Source organism: Dermacentor variabilis, chromosome 8 (assembly GCF_050947875.1).
Source record: "Dermacentor variabilis isolate Ectoservices chromosome 8, ASM5094787v1, whole genome shotgun sequence".
Lineage (NCBI taxonomy): Eukaryota > Metazoa > Arthropoda > Arachnida > Ixodida > Ixodidae > Dermacentor > Dermacentor variabilis.
In genome coordinates, this window is record NC_134575.1 from 71,026,649 (window position 1) to 71,046,975 (window position 20,327).

At 44.7% G+C, this 20,327-nt stretch overlaps 1 protein-coding gene across 1 annotated transcript in view; it reads left to right on the plus strand.

Annotated features, from left to right (window-relative positions):
* The first annotated feature begins 2,261 nt into the window (after positions 1-2,261).
* LOC142590319 (uncharacterized) overlaps positions 2,262-20,327 on the plus strand; it is a 32,423-nt gene continuing 14,357 nt past the window's right edge. The window contains exons 1-7 of the mRNA XM_075702351.1: positions 2,262-2,463; positions 2,891-2,922; positions 6,343-6,436; positions 7,419-7,516; positions 16,414-16,501; positions 18,105-18,179; positions 18,785-18,845. Coding sequence (XP_075558466.1) covers positions 2,400-2,463; positions 2,891-2,922; positions 6,343-6,436; positions 7,419-7,516; positions 16,414-16,501; positions 18,105-18,179; positions 18,785-18,845 — 512 coding nt within the window. The 5' untranslated portion in view covers positions 2,262-2,399. The remainder of the gene's footprint in view (positions 2,464-2,890; positions 2,923-6,342; positions 6,437-7,418; positions 7,517-16,413; positions 16,502-18,104; positions 18,180-18,784; positions 18,846-20,327) is intronic.

The following is a 20,327-nucleotide window of genomic DNA, read 5'->3' on the forward strand; positions in this document are numbered from 1 at the left end:
GCTTTGCCTTTGAGTTTCCTCGTAAGAGAATTGTGTGATATATAGCTCGAATTGTGATAGCTCGAATTGCAGTCCCGAGCTATCATTTCTGCTGCTCATGTGTCTGGAACATTGTGAATTTTCTGGCGCAGTTTACTTCGATAACTTCAGTTGGTTCAATATGGCACTTGTGCCTGGCAAACGGTCTAGAAGAATGGGGAGTACACTGCATGCACTTCCGCGCGCGTTCTTATCCGCGCAACATGTGTGATCAACATATCTGATCTTGCAGTGATTGCCCTCAGCCCGTTGCATCTGGCACAGAGCGTGTGCTGCGAAACCAAACGTACATAGTACAAAAGGCCCTGACGAATTGCCCGTGAAATGTGCACAGCGTGCAAGGGATATGTCTGCAGGACATAGAATTCAAGTGCGGCCAAACGTTTGTGCGAGGGACGTTCACTGGACGTATTCGACACATCCCTACGATATATGTTCCGACAGTGGACGCCCACATATACACTCACTGGACGTCATTGCAGTCACTGCAGGTAGGTAGGTAGGTAGGCGCCCCCGAAGGCACCCAAGATAGATGACGACTATTGTTTGGGTGCAAGAAGCCCTAAACGTACAACATTTTCTTAGTGTAGAGTTTCTAGAACATACAACATATATATGTTCGTGCCCCTTTGATAAGTCAAAGTATTTTTTATCGGCACATATATAGTGCTCAAAGTGGGTTCCAATGAGGGTCTCGTTTTCTGTTATTCTCGTTCATAGGCTTCCGTTACGTTCTGAGAAAATTCTGCACCATTTGGGGCTTATCTTAATTGTCCCCCAGCAATAATCGTCACCTATCTTAATTGCGCGCCTCTCCTTTCTTTAACGCTGCGCGCCTTGTGTATTTCCAAGTCACGAATGCCATACTCACTATAACGTGACATAGCATTCTTGGCAACAAGGCAGCGAGCGCAGTTTTTTCAAAAAAGGAAACGCAAGCAAGGCAGATGATGACTATCGTTTGTGGCAAGATGGGCCCCAAAGGGCACAAACATTTTTAAACAGCTAGTGACATGATTTTTCTACTATTTATTTATTTCGTTCAATGAAAGTTCTAGGTGTCTTAACCTTAGAAAATATATTGACGTTCCTCAGAGCGCCGTTAATAATTTAATGTTGGGGCTTTTCTACAGCCAGTCTCGGTTTCGTTTCCAGAAAGATACTATGTCGTGACGTTGCCACACATTATGTGGGAGTCAGAGATTGTTTTGGTCGAGCGAGCCGGAGCGTGTCAACTCGTCACAATGTTCTGCTTCCACGTTCAATACGGCAAAAGCCGTTTCGCTTAGACTGCTACATACCAGCACATATCCGTGTCTGTCCCTTCTCCACGAGGCTTACGCCGACGTGTATCGCGACGACGCCTGCCCGTCCTGCGGGCAGACCTCCACTCTAGCGCATATGCTCTGGGAGTGCGGGTCGACATACCCCAAGTTCGTCAAGGAGGAGTGTGACTCGCTTCTGCGAAGCCCCGCTCTAGAAAAGCAAACCCTGGCTGTCCGGCGTGCCCGCGACTGGGCCGGTGGGCTAGACCTGCCGGTCCCGACGTGGCACTAGCAGGGTGCGCCATAGGTGCGCGACAAGTTCGCGTCCCTCGCCGGACCTGCAATAAAGTTAGTTCACTCACTCACTCACTCGCTCACTTCCACGTGACCGCATACGGTGCCATGACGTCACGACATAGTATCCTCCTGAAAAATGAAACCGAAACTGGGTGTAGAAAAACTATTAAGTTATTCATGCTGATCTGAGGTTTGTCACTTTTTCTAGGGTTTAAAGATCTAGGACCTTCATTTACCGCAAATAAAATTAATTAGTCGGGAGCCGATCGCTGGTATCAACTCTATGGTGGTATCCATCATAGATTTTCGCAACCTCCAGCAGCAGCTGCCTTTGAGTGGTCTTGCAAGCTATGTGGTTACAGTCATAAAATTAGGAACCAGCTAGGGCACAGCTGGTCCAGCCATGGTACAATACATATTCTAACCGCCATAGTGCAAATGAGCAGTAAACGTGATTGCGGAAAAAAGCAGTGACGTCATGGCCGCCATGTTGAACGCTTGTTTCGGAGCAAAAGTAGACGAGCACATTCAACTAAATGTCAATATATTTATCAATAAATTTTTAACTTTTTCTTATGCAAAATATTCCTGAGCTCAGTTATGCCGAAATATGTAACTTGTGAATTATGAGCATGGTAGGACGTAAGCTGCAGTGGTTGTTGTCGGTTAACGGTGTATTCTACGAATGGTGTGCCCGCTTTACTGCCGGTGTATGTGTGTGTATGCGTGTGTTTTTCGTGTTTTATAAGCAGTGGTTCTTGCTGAAGTTTTGCCAGAGTCCCACGTAAACCGAACAAGATGGGGCGAAGATCCATCAACACCACGAAAAGTGGGAAATATATGAACCCCACGGATCAAGCAAGTACGTGCTAAACCACATTCTCACGACATGGTGCCCAGGCGGCAATTCATCGTTCATGCCCGTTCGCGATGTGTGCTCAGGGCTGTTTAGTGGTTCACTTTCCGTAAAATGAGTTGTTAGAAAGCAGATGTCGTTATTTAGTCAACAGAAAACTTGCTTGCCGCGCGATCAGTGGTTTGAGGCTGTGTGTCCAACGTTTGATCGCTCCATCAACGATGTTTGTCGCATCTTCACCTTTCACTGTTATCATCCGAAATAAAAAAGAAAGGGAGCGAGCGTATTGTAACAAACACCAATTTAAATGGTTACGCGATAATGTTCCAGTCCGGTCGCTATCGATCTCGCACACTGGATTCACTTTCTGATTGATAATTTGTGAAATCAGCGCCGTCGAGCTAAATCGTTGCTGTGGTTTGGTCTTTTTCAGGAAAAGAAGCCAGAAAACGAGAGCTCAAAAAGGTAAGGTAAACCATTTTTGCGTTAGAACGTCTTCCCAGTGTTGTGCTCGGGCCTTGTGTGCGTGTTCCGATATGAGCACGGTGAACGTTGTGGTTTCACTGTTCGAACCTCCAAGACCACCCGCTTTGAACTAATACTACTGCTTGAAATGTAATGGGACTCATTGCGTAAATGGATAATACTGGTGTCAGACGGGCACATAGGATCAAGATCGAGCCCGATGCGGATCGAAATCCTCTACCGCGATTGGCTCCCTTCTGCAGCATGCGCAAAGGGGCCATTCGCGACAGTGAAATAGGGCCCGATAGAGCTCGATCGCAATCGAAAGTGCGCCGTGTGACACAGCATCGGTATAGCAACAGGCCGTGTACGAAGGCTAAGATTAACTGTCTTAATAGTCGTACTCAATTGCCTACAAAGTTCTGTTCGTCTTCCTCCCTTAACTTCTATTAGGAGTGGATTCTATTCACGCCAACGAGGGTTATTAGAATTATACCCATAATAATAAGAAAGTATACCCAACGTGTACAAACATCCATTTCGTCTGCGACACCCCAATACTTGTATTCGGTTTTCTCATGCCGTTTGTTGTGTTCAAAGAGAACATGTTTGACTCCCAGCTGCATTCTGATAAGGCTAGAAAGCAAAAGCACTTGTGAACTGAGATTTGGGCGCACATTAAAGAACTCCCAAGTGGTTAAGGTTAATCGAAAGTTCTCCACTGTGTCGTCTCTCATAACCCCATGTGTTGCTTTACTATGTTAAGACTCTAGCCATAATGCTTTAATGAAAGCTTTGCACTTGCGTCACCTTGCATCCAGAGCATTTAGACTGCAGAAACACAGCAAACGAAGCCATTCATTGCACGTCATGGGTTTGATTCCCAGCTGCTTGTTCGCAGGTATTGAAGGCAAAAACACTCACAACCATGCCTTTAGTGCACATTAGGTAAGGGTAGATAGTCAATATTAATTCAGAGCCCTCACTTCAGTACATTAAACCTTCATGAAAGAGTGTTGGCTACAGGCAGCACTCGATCCTCAACACACTGGAAAATTATTTTTTTTTTTCTTGCTTAGTTTCGGTTTTAAGTGTGTAGTTTCCGACCAAATGTTTTTTGACCAACACTGAATGATGGGCAGCAAGCATTTTTTGGGTTAGATCAGGAAGAAAGGACGAGGAAGAAGTTTGGCACGTGTCTCACTTCCTCTTGCAAGCACAGACAGTGGAGAAAGACCAATGCAATATCTCCAGCTGCTGTGGTACCACACAGTCGATATTTATGCAATGCAATGTACACCTCTGCTTCACATCTGACAAGAACGGCCTGTTCAAGTTCCACATGAAGACATGGGTGGCTTGGGGGGAAGCTTGCTTTCAGTGCTCTGCTGCCTGGTGTTGCCCACAGGCAACAAACCTGTTACCAGAAGAGTGTCTAGAAAAATATTTATTTTTCATTTAATGTCCTTATTTGCTGTTTATTTTGCCCATTTCATTAAAAGAATAGGCATTTCCTTTTGCCCCTGACCACTTGTCAGAATTTCTTGTCAAGACTTTCTGTTGCAAGTTACGTAGACTGATGGTTGGAGATGACCTCTAGTGTTGAGCAGAGCACCAATATAAAAATATGTAACATTTTATTCGCACAAACAAATCACTACATCCTTGCAGACTGCATCATCTCCCAGCGTTGCTCGACCAGAGCCATCATTGACGTCACCACTCGCTCGTCCATGATTGGTTAGAAACGGAGTTGCAGATAATCACTTCACTGCAGCAAAAATTCTATCAATTAAGATGTGGTTTTGTTTTTGTGTGCCGTAGTTTTTATATTAACACAAATGAACACGGTCATTGAAAAACAAGTAACTTCAACTACAAGACACAATAGGGGCACTGGCTGTTATTTCACATCCAGCCACTGAGCATTGCTTTTGATGAAGAAATTGCGGTCACTGACCAAGTCAGGGTGAAAATAACACAGAGACATTTTCGGACCCGTACGGGTTCCTTGATCACTCTAAAAGCGGGCAAGAGCCGCAAGTTGTTTTTATGCCAAAATGGGACGTAGAGAATGGGTGTAGTTGGCAGGCAGATGGAAATCTGCCTGCCAACTACACCCATTCTCTATGTCACATTTTGGCATAAGAACGACTTGCGGCTCTTGCCCGCTTTTAGTGTGATCAAGGAACCCGTATGGGTCGCGAAACATCTCTGTTATTTTCGCCCTGACTTGGTCAGTGATCGCAATTTCTTCATCATCATGTAACCTGACCTGACGAACTTTTGTCGAACTCTTGACAGCATTGCTGTATATGCTCCTTGGTGTGTACACAAAAAGTTAGCACAGAAACATCTCTTCTCACTTTTGTATGCTCGTAAGCAGCCTTGTCACCTCATTTTGCACGTGCAATACGCTGGCGAGTGTTGTTCACGGGGCGCAAATTTCGCTCCTCAGTGCATCGTTGTTCCCACATCCTTTTTGTTGTTTGCAGTGCTGTGCTCAACTGCCTCCGCAGGCTATGAAAGACTACAATAGTTGTTGCTCAGTCCTAGGATGCTTGACAAGTAGGGGTAACCGTGATATGTGCTAGAATGCGCAAAGGTAGTTCGCTACCATGGCACCGAGTCCACCAACACACCGGAGTACCTGGAATCCGTGAACATAGAACATGTAGGCAACTATGGAACGCAAGCTTTCACTACGTAGGCACTTCAAGCTCTTGCCATTGGTAGCGAGTGGTTACATCAATGGGTGAGAGAAATGGGGACAGAAGGCTGAAAAATTTTAGTTCGAGAGCATGCACTTGTTTTATTTTCTTTTGAACATTCTCAGCTGAATGATGCTTGACTGTGTACCCCTATCACTGCCACTCTTGTTACATTTGTCTCTCCAACCATCAATCTGCACAACCTGCAACTGAAAAATGGTTACTTGAAAAATGTTCGAGGGCATTTTTAAGATATCGGTCAAGCAAATCAAGACATTTGCTGCAAGAGAGTCCTGTGGCAAGCTGTTGTGTGCTCCGGGAAAGCGATTTTCGCATCCTGTTGATCCATAGACACTCTTAGCGTACTTCCAGTGCAGCTGCACTCAGTTATGAGCACAGATGTTGTACCTAGCAGAACCATTTGATACTATATACACATGCAGTTAGAATGACAGTGTTTGGAGACAGCAAAAAAGGAAACAAATGGAAGTAATGCAGCAAGTCCAAAGATGGTGTCTGTTAACTGTCTTTTGCAAAAATAAGATGCTAATCATTATGTGAAAAGTAAATACTATGACTACTGTAAAATGGCAGGAGAAGTGGGGGGCTGGGCAGCCAACCTTGCTTGAGAGTCCCTTTGAGAGAACCCTACCTTGCCCTTGTAGGTTCTCTCACCAAACTAATTATTTTATTTTGTTCATTGCTGTAGAACAAGAAACAGCGTCAGATGGTCAGAGCAGCTGTACTGAAAGGAAAAGACCCACAGCAGCTGATTGCAGACCTGCAAAGGATTGACGAAATGGGTGAGTTGGAAAACTTAAACGATTCTTTGCCAGAATGAACTGCGTTCAGGGACAAGTACTGTTTGTAGTTGTTGTTTTCTCATGCACGGCAGTCTGTTGTGCATCAGTCGCATTGAATGTTGTGTATTGCATCCAGTCACTGTAGGGGCACAGAATGGCAGTTATTTAGACAACGCAAGATTGCTTTAAGCGCGGAACATGCCTATGATGTCTCGTGATGTCTAAAGACAACACAAGTTAATCTCAATTTATTTTGCGTGACACCCTTATTTTTTAAGGAACATCATTTTCGTAATGCAGGACTTCATTGTCGCTAATGTGCGATAGTAATTTCACTGTCATACACTGTAACCCACTTGTCACCTAATTTAATGACGGGTGACCATGTTGTCATGGTGTAGTGGCAGTGAAAAGGCAGGAAGTAGAATCACTTAAAAACAAGCAAACTGTTAGTCTGGGTGGCCTTTTGCCCTCAAAACTTAGCATGCGAGCGCGTTCATCAGCCATCAAATTGACTGATGCGGCTGCCATGCTGTCTCCCATTTATTTAAGTCTTATCAGACAACCTAGGTATGTCCAGATATCTATCTGCTAAATTTGGCGATGTTTCACAGCAATTCAGTTGGCACTCTGGTCTTCAGCAATTAGCAAGCACAAACACCTTCGTATTGGGAGCATATCTCACATGACAGAAATATGATAATATGTATCCTGTTTCACCTGACAATACGTATGGGTTAGTTTATTGACTGTGCTGAAGATAAGCCTGAATACAATGATTTACATTTCTAACCATCTCATTTTCCAAGTTTCAATCATTGTTTGACTGAAGTGCGCTATACAGGGCTAATTTATTCTAAAAAGGTACGCAACACACAAAAGCTGCTGGAATCGCTGAAGCCTGCCATAATTTTTATCTCTTTTTCAACAAAGTTTGACGAGCGCCACAAAATGTAACAAGGCATTGCTTTCATCTCTGCAGAGTACAATGTGTCCAACCCACCGGTGCTGAGCGAGAAAGTTCTCCGGGACAAGCGCAAGAAACTCAGAGAGACCTGGGATCGTGTCCTTCGCCTCTATGTAAGTGGCATTGCTGGTACTGGGAATTTTTCTTTAAGCTGCCTTGTATGACATTAACGTAATACAGTGCATTCAGACCATTCAATCGCTAAATATTGTGTTCTGTAAGCCGGAATCGGCTCAACAAGTGTTTTATCATTTTTATAGTATTACTGTAGAAGCTCATTAACACATTCCTGATAAATTTTCCCACTTCTTATGCTCTGAAGTACCGGTCCCGTTTCGTTCTAAGGAGTCATGTGCATTAACTTCCCAGTTGTTACATTCAAAGCTGCTACAGCACACCGCCTATGCGGCATTGTTGGTCGGCGAAACCAACGTTGACTGCCGCACATCGCCGTCGGAATTGATGACTTTGCAAAAACTGTCATGTGATGCAGAATCATCGCCATCAGTGTATACAGATCGTTGCTGGTCGCCAAGCTCAACATGGCTTACTGATATGAAAGCCTGTGGAAGTGTGGCAAAGGTGAAGTTTTGATGTGGGTTAGAACCCGACATCCACGTTCGGTGTTGCTGTCTTGTGGCCTTCTGCACATATTTTTGTATGGTTACTTCGATGTACAAGGCAGTGCGAAAACATGAAACGGGCTGTGAAAGCTTGAAAGAGGCTTTTGTTTCCTGAAATTCAACTCAAACGCTAGATGAAAATTACAACCTTTGTTAACCTTGATTCACAGCTATGACCGTTCCAAGAAAGAAAATGCTTAACATTCAATTAAACTGTCAGGCAGGGATGACAACCTTTACAGAGCTAATTTTCAAAAGTTTATTGGCTTCCTGTTGAATCTCTAATAAGCTTTTGTGTGAGAGTAGCTTATTGTCTCATCAATAGTGCTGCGGCAAGCATTATCAGGTGCAAAATTTTTTGTAAAAGTCTCTTTCTGTAGACCCCTCAAGAATGTACCAACGGGGTTTAATGTGGTATCAGATTCTGGAAAACGTGTCCGAATCTACTTGGGGCCTGTGGTCAAATGTGTGGGCACAGGTCGGCCAGACGTACTGAGGAATCATGCAATACAGAGAGAAACGAATTTATACATGTGGCAGTAGACATGGGACTAGACACCTAAGAATAAATTCAAACAGTACGTTAGCGAGGTATGATGAACTGATGTCGCTAACCTCAGTTCAAGCTCTGCAGCACTCGCATTTCTAACTGTAGCAGTTGATTACGAGCCGTAGTGGTGCGGTAGTGGTGGCTGGGGCGTAGTTCAGCCACAAGTTCGCCGCGGCGGTGACGGGAGCCGGGTTAGTACAGCCTCCAAGGACAGCACTGTTAGTTGGGGCAAAGCCCGATCCAGCAGGATCAGGACCGGTGACATCGGGACGTGGCCCAATGCTCGATCCGCAGTGCCCGACGAGAGCTCCCCGTGATGTCCCGCTCCAATCAGCTTGGCGGCCCGATTGCCTCAGGCCGACCTCCCGTGACCCGTGCACCAATCACACACACACACTCACACTTTTCGGCCCTGCACGCCGAACCAAGCACTGATTCCGAAGCCTGCATACTGCATATATCGTCTTCCTACTACCAAAGGACGCAGGAAAGTTAAATTTAAAGGCATACTGAAGAAAGACGCTAGATCAACCTAGACTGGTCTGTTGCAGTAAAATCCTGAATGTAACTTGAAGCCTAGCATAATGCAAGAGGTCAAAAAATGATTAATTCTGTACTTTTTTTCAACATTCATGCTGAGCTACATCGAATTGAGGCTTACACATATTTTTGTCATGTTTGTATAAAACGCATGTAAGTTTTTGTTCTTGCGGTGTTTCTCAGTTACTGTTCATTTATTTAACCTCCTTGTTATGTGTATAATTAGCCTAGCGTAATTGCATTACCTTACTGTTATGTTTTATTCTGACATGATGTAAAGTATGTATTTTCATTCAGAAGGTAATGCACATGTTTTGTTTACAAATGTTGTATTATCGTTGTTATTATAACTGTTCTTGGCAGTCCTGAGAGCCAGGCTGCTCAAACTTTTCTAAACCATGTCTTATTGTCCATTGTCAATGTTCAAGCATGGAGAAATCTGAAAACATTGCCATAGTGAGCTTTGAGAACACATTTAAAAAAAAAAAACAGTATAACCTGATCCAGAGCTCCCCACCGCAGCGTTTCCACCTAAAATAAATGCAAGCAACTCTGGTGCTACGATCTTTCAGCTACAATGGGCAGTACATGGATTTGTCTCATCTTCGCACTTGTGGCTTTAGTACGTTTTTGTTAGATTATTCATTGCGCTTCAGCTTTCTAAGTTTCCATGTACTACAAGGTTTAGACGTTAAAAGGAGGACCTTCCCACCGCTGGCAAACAGTTGTACGAGTTGGGGTCCGGCATGAAATATGTGGTAGCTGCCCATGCCATCGTCCAACTCCCCCACACTTGGGACGTGGTTGTAGGGAGGAGCTTGCTCTCATCAAGAACTAGGAGTACAGGATTTATTTACAGTATTTACGTTACGACTGGAGATACATTTCAACAGTCTAGCATGACTCCCAAGTGGAGTCTGAGAGCCGAAGCCTGAAGCACACAGCACTACTACTTAAAAACCCACTGTCCTCCCTAGATCTCTAGGTGAGGAAAAACTTCCGTCCACAGTTTGAGTTTAACCAGATCTGAATGTCGTGCTGCACAAGAGCAAAGGTTTACGCAGAACTAAACCGAAGGCTTTCAACCACCAATACCCGAACATAACTTAAGCACCTTAACTTCATGAACAGCCTGTTGTTACCCTATCGCAGTGGCGCAATTATTGCACATACTTGTGCCACAGAACAGTCTGGTCAACTTCACAGGTACGTAATCACAATCGCACTAGCTTTGTGGCCCCTATTCACAACGCGTACTTGCGTCGTATGCAAACATTTCATCATGCTTACTCTCGTTTCTTTCTCTAGTCCATACAGGACATGTTCCTTAAACGAGCCCAACTTGCGTAACTTACGCACTCCACAGAAACCATAAAAAAATTGTCTTCTAGTAACTAGTTCTACGCAAGCTTACTAGAGAAGTCAGAACACGGCCATCCTCAACACACCCCAGCAACCCAGTCATAAACCTTCTGCTTCCTTCCGTGCGCACAGGAGACACGCTAATGGAACTATGAACGCTTCTCAGTGCAAATTGTGCACTAACTGAAAACCTACGCACCTAACCTTAGAAAATTCAAAAACACTTATAAAAAAGAAGGTTAACTAATAAACATGCGCGTCACGATAGACCTCTCACCGATAGCCTTGACCTTTAGGTTACTCACAAAAAAAAAATAAGCCAATCTACTCATTAATTAACACCTCGCGAAACTAAAGGTTTACATAAAACGCATCTTTCAGTTGTCTGAGCTTCTCAAACGAAAACATAAACAAAGCTCATACCTTACATATTGAAAGAAAGTCTAGTCTCAAATTGCGAAAATGTTCAAGTGCTAAAAAATAAAACAAAACAACACGTTTCACTTCTATGGAAGGTGTCTCGGTCTCCCATTCCAAACGTTTACGACAGACTCGTACTTTTGAGCCGTACTCTAGGTGGTCGCGGTTCAAAAGCTACTCTGGCTACCGAGGAACAACAAAAGGACCGACACCCTATCAGCTCCTTCATGGCGTTGCAGTGTCTGACCAATTTGCGTCCTGGCGCCAGGCTTTCATCAACTTGACTGACCGCGTCACGAACCACGTCGTCTTGTCTTGCCACCTTGCACTCATTCACAGTGTAAGCTGCACCCCGAAAAGAATGACAGAACGATGAGGAACATAACTGCCCCGTGCCCTTTGTCGCGATCGCGCAGAACATGCTTCTTGGTTTCTTTTTGTCCGGTGGCTCGAACGTGCTTGATACGCCATCGTCGTCAACGACGACCGCACCTTTCTTTTCCTCACGCCCTGGCTTTTTGCGTCTGTCACCGTCTTTGGCTGCGCTACATTATTCAACGCATTCCGATCTTTGTCGCGCTTCTTTCTATGGCGCTTTTTCCTCTAACTCCCTTTCATGCCGCCTTGTCGCGCCTCAAGCTGGCCGGTACACATCTCGTCGGCCCACATCGCTCTCCTACCCGCACAGTCTGAGTGATTTTCATTTAAATCAACTCTCTTTGCCTCGACTGGCGTACAGCTCAACCGACTCTGGAACAATGCAGCAGTCTTTACTCGAGCTATGCAACTCGCACCCCTGCGAACTGCCCTATACTGCATTGCCCAGCTCACGCTGTGCATCAGCACACAGCTCGTCAGTCTCAATCGCTGTCTCACCCGCACAGTCCACATGATTAATAACTAAATCATCCCTCTTTTGGCTACCTAGACTGGTGGACAGCTGCACCGATCCCTGAACAATGCAGTTGTCTTCCCTTGAGCTACCCAGCTCGAAATCCTGTGAACTGCCCTCAACTGCATTGTCCAGCTGGCACTGCGGTTTAGCACGCAGATCCGACTCAACAGTTATCTCTACATGGGTGCTCGTGTCTGCTGGTTCAGCAGTACTCTGTACCTCGTTAACGACCCCGTTAACAATCCCTGCAACGCACACACACGATGACTGTGCCAATTAATTCACAGCTGGCCTAGCTGTCTCTAAAGTGCTCTGTTGGCACAGCACCTCGTCGCTCTCACTATGGCCTTTAACAGCCTCTGTTGCCACTAAGGCATCGTTAGCTGCTAGCACTTTTAGTTCACCTATGAACATGCTGCTAATCTCGCAGGTGCTACTCCTTCTCTCGGCTTTTAACTGAAATCTGCTATCGACTTCCTCCCACTTTAACTGCGTCCAGCCTACAGATTTCTCAAACCGCTCTTGACTTCGTTCGATTGACTGCTCCAAAGTTTGAATCTCTTTTTTCAATGCAGCAACGTACTGCCTCGTTAGTTCTGTTAGGCCATCTTCCTGCGAAATTCTTTTCATTTTCTGTCTAGCTTCTTCCTGTTTTTGCCTTTCTTCCTGTTCTTGCCTAATTGCTTCCTGTTCCCGTTTTTCACTTAGAATTCATTTACCTAGTTGTTTGATGACTTTCACATCATTGTCACTTTGGAGAATGGTTTTACGAATTTCTGCTTCTGTCAAGTCCTCCTCTACGTCTGCCTCGACCTCTTCACATAACCACAACAGGTCAGCTCTCGTCAAACAAAATTGGACGATGGTCACTACTTTAAGCTTTGGCTCTGTTGTCACACAATACTTGCTGCAATGCCCACGCAAATCAGAATAAGAGACCCTCAGCAATTGAAATCTACAGATCCGGAGAAATTGAAGCCTGGTAAATCTTGTAGCCAAAACCAGACGCTTACCCACTCAAGCAATATCATATCGCCAGTCCTTCTCCGCCGTATCCAGACAGTTGTAAGAGGTGGTCAATCCCAAGTCGCCTCCAACTTGATCAGGATACCGGTCGGTCACCATGTCCCAAAGTCCGTGAGATCTCATTGCTGTCTACGAGTTGTAGGACGATCTCACCATTGCCATCCAGTTGTAAGGTTTTAGACATTGAAGGGAGGAACTTCCCACCGCTGGCAAACGGTTGTACGAGTTGGGGTCGGGCATGAAATATGTTGTAGCTGGCCCATGTCGTCGTCCAACTCACCCACGCTTGGGACGTGGTTGTAGGGAGGAGCTTGCTCTCATCGAGAACTAGGAATACGGGATTTATTTACAGTATTTACATTATGACTGGAGATACATTCCAACAGTGTAGCATGACTCCCAAATGGAGCCCAAAAGCCGAAGCATAAAACCCGAAGCACACAACATTACTACTTAAAAACCCACTGTCCTCCCTAGATCCCTAGGTGAGGGAAAACTGCCGTCCAAACTTCGTCCACTCGGACCGTCCACAGTCGTTGGAGGCGCAGTCGAGATCCGCCTTTGAGAGAGAGGGTTCACACACTCTCTTCCGCACTTTGGTCTAACTGAACACACTGAGGTGAGCGGGTCCTTGTACACATGGGTTGTCACGCTTGACGCCAGCGGGCGCCTCTTGATTCCAGAGCTGACTTCTCAGGTAGCCGCCACGACTGTCAGCAGACTGTGACGAATTCTAGGTCCCACGAAAACGCACAGCAAAACCCCCTTTTCCAGGAGCCCTCTTGCTCCAAGTAGACCGTGAAGGCGACAGTTAATCAAGTAACAATACTCAGTTCGCTGAACATGGCTAGACTTCTGGCGCCGTTGACTCTCCGAAGGAGGCGCATGGTTGAATAGCTTTGCTGTGGTCTCCAGTTCTCATTCAGCGTTGCGTTAGCATTGGAGTAGTTGCTGACAAAATATCACCGGAAGGAACTCGAGCACTTGGTGGCCAAGAGTGGTGGGGTTCAGCCAGCATGAGGCTGAGGGACAGTACATGTGGGTTTGCCTATACTTTGCCCTTCTGGCTTTAAACAGCTTTGTGACTTTGTGAATCAATCATTTTTGACGAAATGTTGTCATAAACGAAACAATTAGCAATGACTGTGCAAGCGCACCGAGACTTGTTGCCTTTCTGTGTATTGGAAAGCATGAGTACTGCTTCGATCGGCATGTGGGGATTGGCATGAATTAGCTGTAAGAGGGAAACTAGAGGAATTCCGGATCAAGCTACAGAACAGGTATTCGGCTTTAACTCAGGAAGAGGACCTTAGTGTTGAAGCAATGAACGACTATCTCATGGGAACCATTAAGGAGTGCGCAATAGAAGTCGGTGGTAACTCCGTTAGACAGGAAACCAGTAAGCTATCGCAGGAGACGAAAGATCTGATCAAGAAACGCCAATGTATGAAAGCCTCTAACCCTACAGCTAGAATAGAACTGGCAAAACTTTCTAAGTTAATCAACAAGCGTAAGACAGCGGACATCAGGAACTATAATATGGATAGAATTGAACAGGCTCTCAGGAACGGAGGAAGCCTAAAAACAGTGAAGAAGAAACTAGGGATAGGCAAGAATCAGATGTGTGCGTTAAGAGACAAAGCCGGCAATATCGTTACTAATATGGATGAGATAGTTCAAGTGGCTGAGGAGTTCTATAGAGATTTATACAGTACCAGTGGCACCCACGACGATAGTGGAAGAGAGAATAGCCTAGAGGAATTCGAAATCCCACAGGTAACGCCAGAAGAAGTAAAGAAAGCCTTAGGAGCTATGCAAAGGGGGAAGGCAGCCGGGGAGGATCAGGTAACAGCAGATTTGTTGAAGGATGGTGGTCAGATTGTTCTAGAGAAACTGGCCACCCTGTATACGCAATGCCTCATAACCTCGAGCGTACCGGAATCTTGGAAGAACGCTAACATAATCCTAATCCATAAGAAAGGGGACGCCAAAGACTTGAAAAATTATAGACCGATCAGCTTACTGTCCGTTGCCTACAAAGTATTTACTAAGGTAATCGCAAATAGAATCAGGAACACCTTAGACTTCTGTCAACCAAAGGACCAGGCAGGATTCCGTAAAGGCTACTCAACAATAGACCACATTCACACTATCAATCAAGTGATAGAGAAATGTGCAGAATATAACCAACCGTTATATATAGCTTTCATTGATTACGAGAAAGCGTTTGATTCAGTCGAAACCTCAGCAGTCATGGAGGCATTACGGAATCAGGGTGTAGATGAGCCATATGTAAAGATACTGGAAGATATCTATAGCGGCTCCACAGCCACCGTAGTCCTCCACAAAGAAAGCAACAAAATCCCTATAAAGAAAGGCGTCAGACAGGGAGATACGATATCTCCAATGCTATTCACAGCATGTTTACAGGAGGTATTCAGAGGCCTGGAGTGGGAAGAATTGGGGATAAAAGTTGATGGAGAATACCTTAGCAACTTGCGATTCGCTGATGATATTGCCTTGCTTAGTAACTCAGGAGACCAATTGCAATGCATGCTCACTGACCTGGAGAGGGAAAGCAGAAGGGTGGGTCTGAAAATTAATCTGCAGAAAACTAAAGTAATGTTTAACAGGCTCGGAAGAGAACAGCAGTTTACGATAGGTAGCGAAGCACTGGAAGGGGTAAGGGACTACATCTACTTAGGGCAGGTAGTGACCACGGATCCGGATCATGAAACTGAAATAACCAGAAGAATAAGAATGGGCTGGGGTGCGTTTGGCAGGCATTCTCAAATCATGAACAGCAGGTTGCCACTATCCCTCAAAAGGAAAGTGTATAACAGCTGTGTGTTACCAGTACTCACATATGGGGCAGAAACCTGGAGACTTACGAAAAGGGTTCTGCTGAAATTGAGGACGACGCAACGAGCTATGGAAAGAAGAATGATGGGTGTGACGTTAAGGGATAAGAAAAGAGCAGATTGGGTGAGGCAACAAACGCGGGTAAACGACATCTTAGTTGCAATCAAGAAAAAGAAATGGGCATGGGCCGGACATGTAATGAGGAGGGAAGATAACCGATGGTCACTAAGGGTTACGGACTGGATTCCAAGGGAAGGGATGCGTAGCAGGGGGCGGCAGAAAGTTAGGTGGGCGGATGACATTAAGACGTTTGCAGGGACAACATGGCCACAATTAGTACATGACCGGGGTAGTTGGAGAAGTATGGGAGAGGCCTTTGCCCTGCAGTGGGCGTAACTAGGCTGATGATGATGATGATGACTCCAACGCATTGTTTACCTGCATTTGTAACAGCGGACGAATTCAGCCAAGACGCACACTTGAGACTACTCCATCCATGCTTGGAAATTGGCTACAGAGTGATTGCAAGTTGTGCTTCCATGTGATTGCATGTAACAGGTATCGTGGTGAATTATTTCACATTCACATTTTAATTTACACTGATGGTTTGTATCTGTAGCATAGGTGTGGTATATCGCAGCACAGCACACTTGCCTTGCCTTGTGAAGAGAAAGCACGCCGCTGCCCGCACATTTACTTTGCCTCATTTGCATATCTGACTCCCCAAAACAGCAAAAGGAAGACCCAGAGCACTTTTCGGACCTGAAGAAGATGGAGCTGGAGTATGAGGACAAGCGCAACACACTCATCAAGTACTACGGTGAGTTACCGAGGTCAGGCTTTTGTGCAGGCTCTTTATTTGGGGTGGGGGGGGGTGCGGAGGTGGGAGTGAAAAATTTGGGGGTGAATGGGGGCTGGTTGAGCTGAACTGTGTCAGTTGGGCTGAATATATTTTCAGTACCTTGGTTTGAAGTCAATACAGAACAATATGTATAGCTGGCCAGTCCAGCAATTCTATTTATTAGTGGTGCATATGTATAATGCATATCTTGCTTTGCTCCAAACATAATGAAAATTGCATGCTGATTTATTGCAGTTATAGAAACAGATTCATTTGATTACGTCCATTCCCACCATCTTGTTTCTATTACTCATTTTATTTCTTTGCCTAAATGCTGTGAGCTCGCAACGTTCTTTGCCAGGACAACTTGCACATCTTGTGGCTGAAACATTCAGCCACAAAGTACTCGGCACTTGAGGTTGAATGTTGGTGAAAACACGCAAGTTGCACACTGTCACCACAAATTGTGGCAGCTGACACAAATACCTGCCAACTGTCCTGAAGTTTTCATAAGGTTTACAAATTCCAGCTCGTGTTATGATCTTACGAATGTTGCATCAAGCTTTATTAACTACTATAAAAGCTCTTCTGAAAAGTTTTGCTTCTTGGTCTTTGAACTTTCCATTGACGGTCTTACGTTGAGGTCTCACGTTCGCCCAGCACACAATTTTGAGTGCTGTGCACGAGAACACCTGACTAGCGGCATAAGTCAGTGCTACACGAACACTGAGGCAGACACAAACGGTTCAGAGAGCATGATCACATGCTGGAACATGCTAGAAAATGGCATAGTCTCATTTGCACGTGCGACTAGACGACGTGGAAACAAGCAGATGAAACGGAGGTACATCTCTCTTGCTGTGGTGCGAAGTAAAACAAAAACACGGAGACATTAGGTTTGTGTGTTTTATTATTTCTCTAAACTTGAATTCGTCCATTGAAACAACAGATCACACAAGTAACAGATGTTACCTCGAATAATTGTCGAAGTCACATGTCACTACGAGCGACAGCACAGCATATACACGTACATAGGCACACTTGCAGGTGTACGTCACCTCTCCAGCTGGAAAGGCCGGCACCTACGAGGAGGAGGGCAAATTGCGTTTCGTTTGAGTATAGTAGCTGTAATGACGCTGCTTCTCTCATGAAAGCCTTCTCTGTCTTTTCAAATGTTTGATTCCTTGCTGTAAAAAAAAAGTATGTTAATGAGGTCTGTGTTTGCAACAAAGCATTCTTACATACGTCATATTTTTTAGCAAACTGTCTTTTTCACGCAAATTTACTGTGTTCATTTGCTTTGACAGCTTATCTGAGCCATTTTCACAGAATTATTACAAAGCGCACTACAAGTTATTACAAATTTTAATTCATGTTAAAAGTGTTAAAAGTGGCACATCAGTGAACTTTTAGTTTTGTATTTTCTTTGTTTTGCTTTTAAATGTTTTCAAACTCACCTAGATGTTTGAGACAGATAAAAAAAAAGGAATGAAGCTGATCAAGCAATTGCTTTTCTATCTTGCGAGTAAAATGTTTTTAGCCTGTTGAATTACTGCTCACCTCTCGGATTCTTGATTTGCAGAGTCAGTCAAGTTTGCCCAGTCAGTGGAGATTGACCAGATTCCCCTGCCAAGCGCACCCAGTACGCCGCAAGTTGGTATGTTGAACACCACGTGTACAACTTTTCATCCAGCTTTGCTTCCACAAAGTTAGCCAGTGGAACTATGGAGCACCGTTATTCACCTGCAGAAAAGGAAAAAAAAAATTGCCGGGAGTGTCATGTGCCAGTTGTGAAGCCTAGTGATGGAGAAATATAAAGGGAAGGCTCATGGGAAACAAGGCCTTGCCAAGTCTTAATCGGTGTCACACGGCCACTTTCTATCGCGATTGTGCCCAATCAGGATCAAAATCCTGGACCGCGATTGGCTCCCTCGCGCAGCTTGCGCAAAGGAACCAATTGCGACCGAGAAATTCGGTCCGGATCGGGCTTGATCGCGATCAAAAGTGATCAGAAGTGCGCCGTGTGACACCCTTATTAGGCAAGCGGTAATTTCTAGCTGCCAAGCTGTCGTTCGTTGTTGAATAAAATAATTCCGGTTTCTCTCAAGGCATCATGCGTTGTGCTCTATCTCTTCTGCAGAGCCAAAAGCTTGCAGCATGAAAGGTGCACTGCATAGGTGCGGTTGTTGCATAAAGAAAGCAAAAAAATTATGTTGAGAAAGTTCTGCGGAGAAATTCCTTGTTTTCATTTCTTCCTCGCAGCCCCTTCGTTAATCCCGCTGCCTGTCGACATTCCGGCATCTATCCTGAAAAAGCCCCCCCTGTGAGTACTTTTGTCTTCTTCATCTAGCTGGCCTCATCATGTTTAACATTCCTAGTCTTTGATGCCACGTTTACGTAGTACTACTTTGTTCTCGTGATTGCTTCCTCACTCGAAAGCATGTGTCCGAGTAAGGCGCGCTCTATGAAGTATTTCACCATGTTCACTTAAGGTTGAAAATCATCTCATCTGAAGAGACACTTTGCAGTGCTGGCATTGTTTCCCGTCGGTGTACAATCATTACAAGATGTAAAAACGAATGTAGTGCAGGGTAGACAAACAAAATAGGATGTGTGATAGTCGAGCATCCCCTCGGCTTCTACTTTTATTCTGCTAATTTGATATGGGACAGTAGTCTCATGCAACATTAGTGTTTATGTAATAAAATCGCATTAATTCGAACTCTAAGGGGACTTGAAGTATATTTGAATAAACCAGAGTTTCAACTTAGGAGAGAGAGCCCCTTTAAATATAGCACCCAATGAATTGTGCGGTACAGCGTGCAAAACTAAACCAAACGAAAATGAGACGCGTAATTATTTAGCTGGCACATAATTACATAATTACACATAATTATCCACATCTATTTAGAATTACATATTCAATTCAATTACAATTCAATATAACTATAATTACATATTCACACATAATTATTCACATAAGTACACATAATTACATATAATTATTCTTCCGGCAGACGACTATGCATATGGACCATGGCAGACAAATGGCAGCCGCAAAAAATGCAAAAAAAAATACCTAAAACAAGTTTCACGATACGTGTGCAGCTAACCAGCGCACAGGAAGCGCCGGCGTGGTGACAGCAAGGAGGAAGACGGTGCCATGGTTGATGGTGTGGCGGCAAAGATCTACGAGTGTCGCTACTTTCTAGAGTAAAGGGACTTTACCTTTAAGCTGGAAGGGGAAAGAGGTCATGCGCTGCCCTGCTTGCTCCAGTTCAGTTTTGGCTTCCCACGCGTCTTTCCTCGTCATTTTTTACGACATGTGACATTACGGTAGCTAGCGACGCATCAAACCTTTGCCTCTGGCTTGGGTTTTGTTCACAAGAGATTTGTTCACAAGATTTTGTTCACAATAACTGTTGCGTGGTACTTGGAGTTCGAATTCGCAGGAGTTTCTCTCTATTACCATGCATAGGACTCTGCCGGGGCAAAAGGAGCAGTTTGAATTATCCATAAGTTTGAATTAAGAGATTTCGAATTATTGGAATTTCACTGTGCAATACTGCCGGCCTTCACTTCCAGGCAGGAGACGCAATACACAAAGAAAGAAATCAAGAAAGATATTCTGCACACAAGACTAACACAAAAATCACAACAGCAAGTTATCACAGGTTTCTTGTATTTTACCACTTGTTTCAAAAGATGTATATAAGAATTGATAGAACAATAAGGGAGAAAGTGGACTGGCAACTGCCACTGGAAGGGGAACAATGCCTGCCTACTCTTCAGGAAGGACAGGACA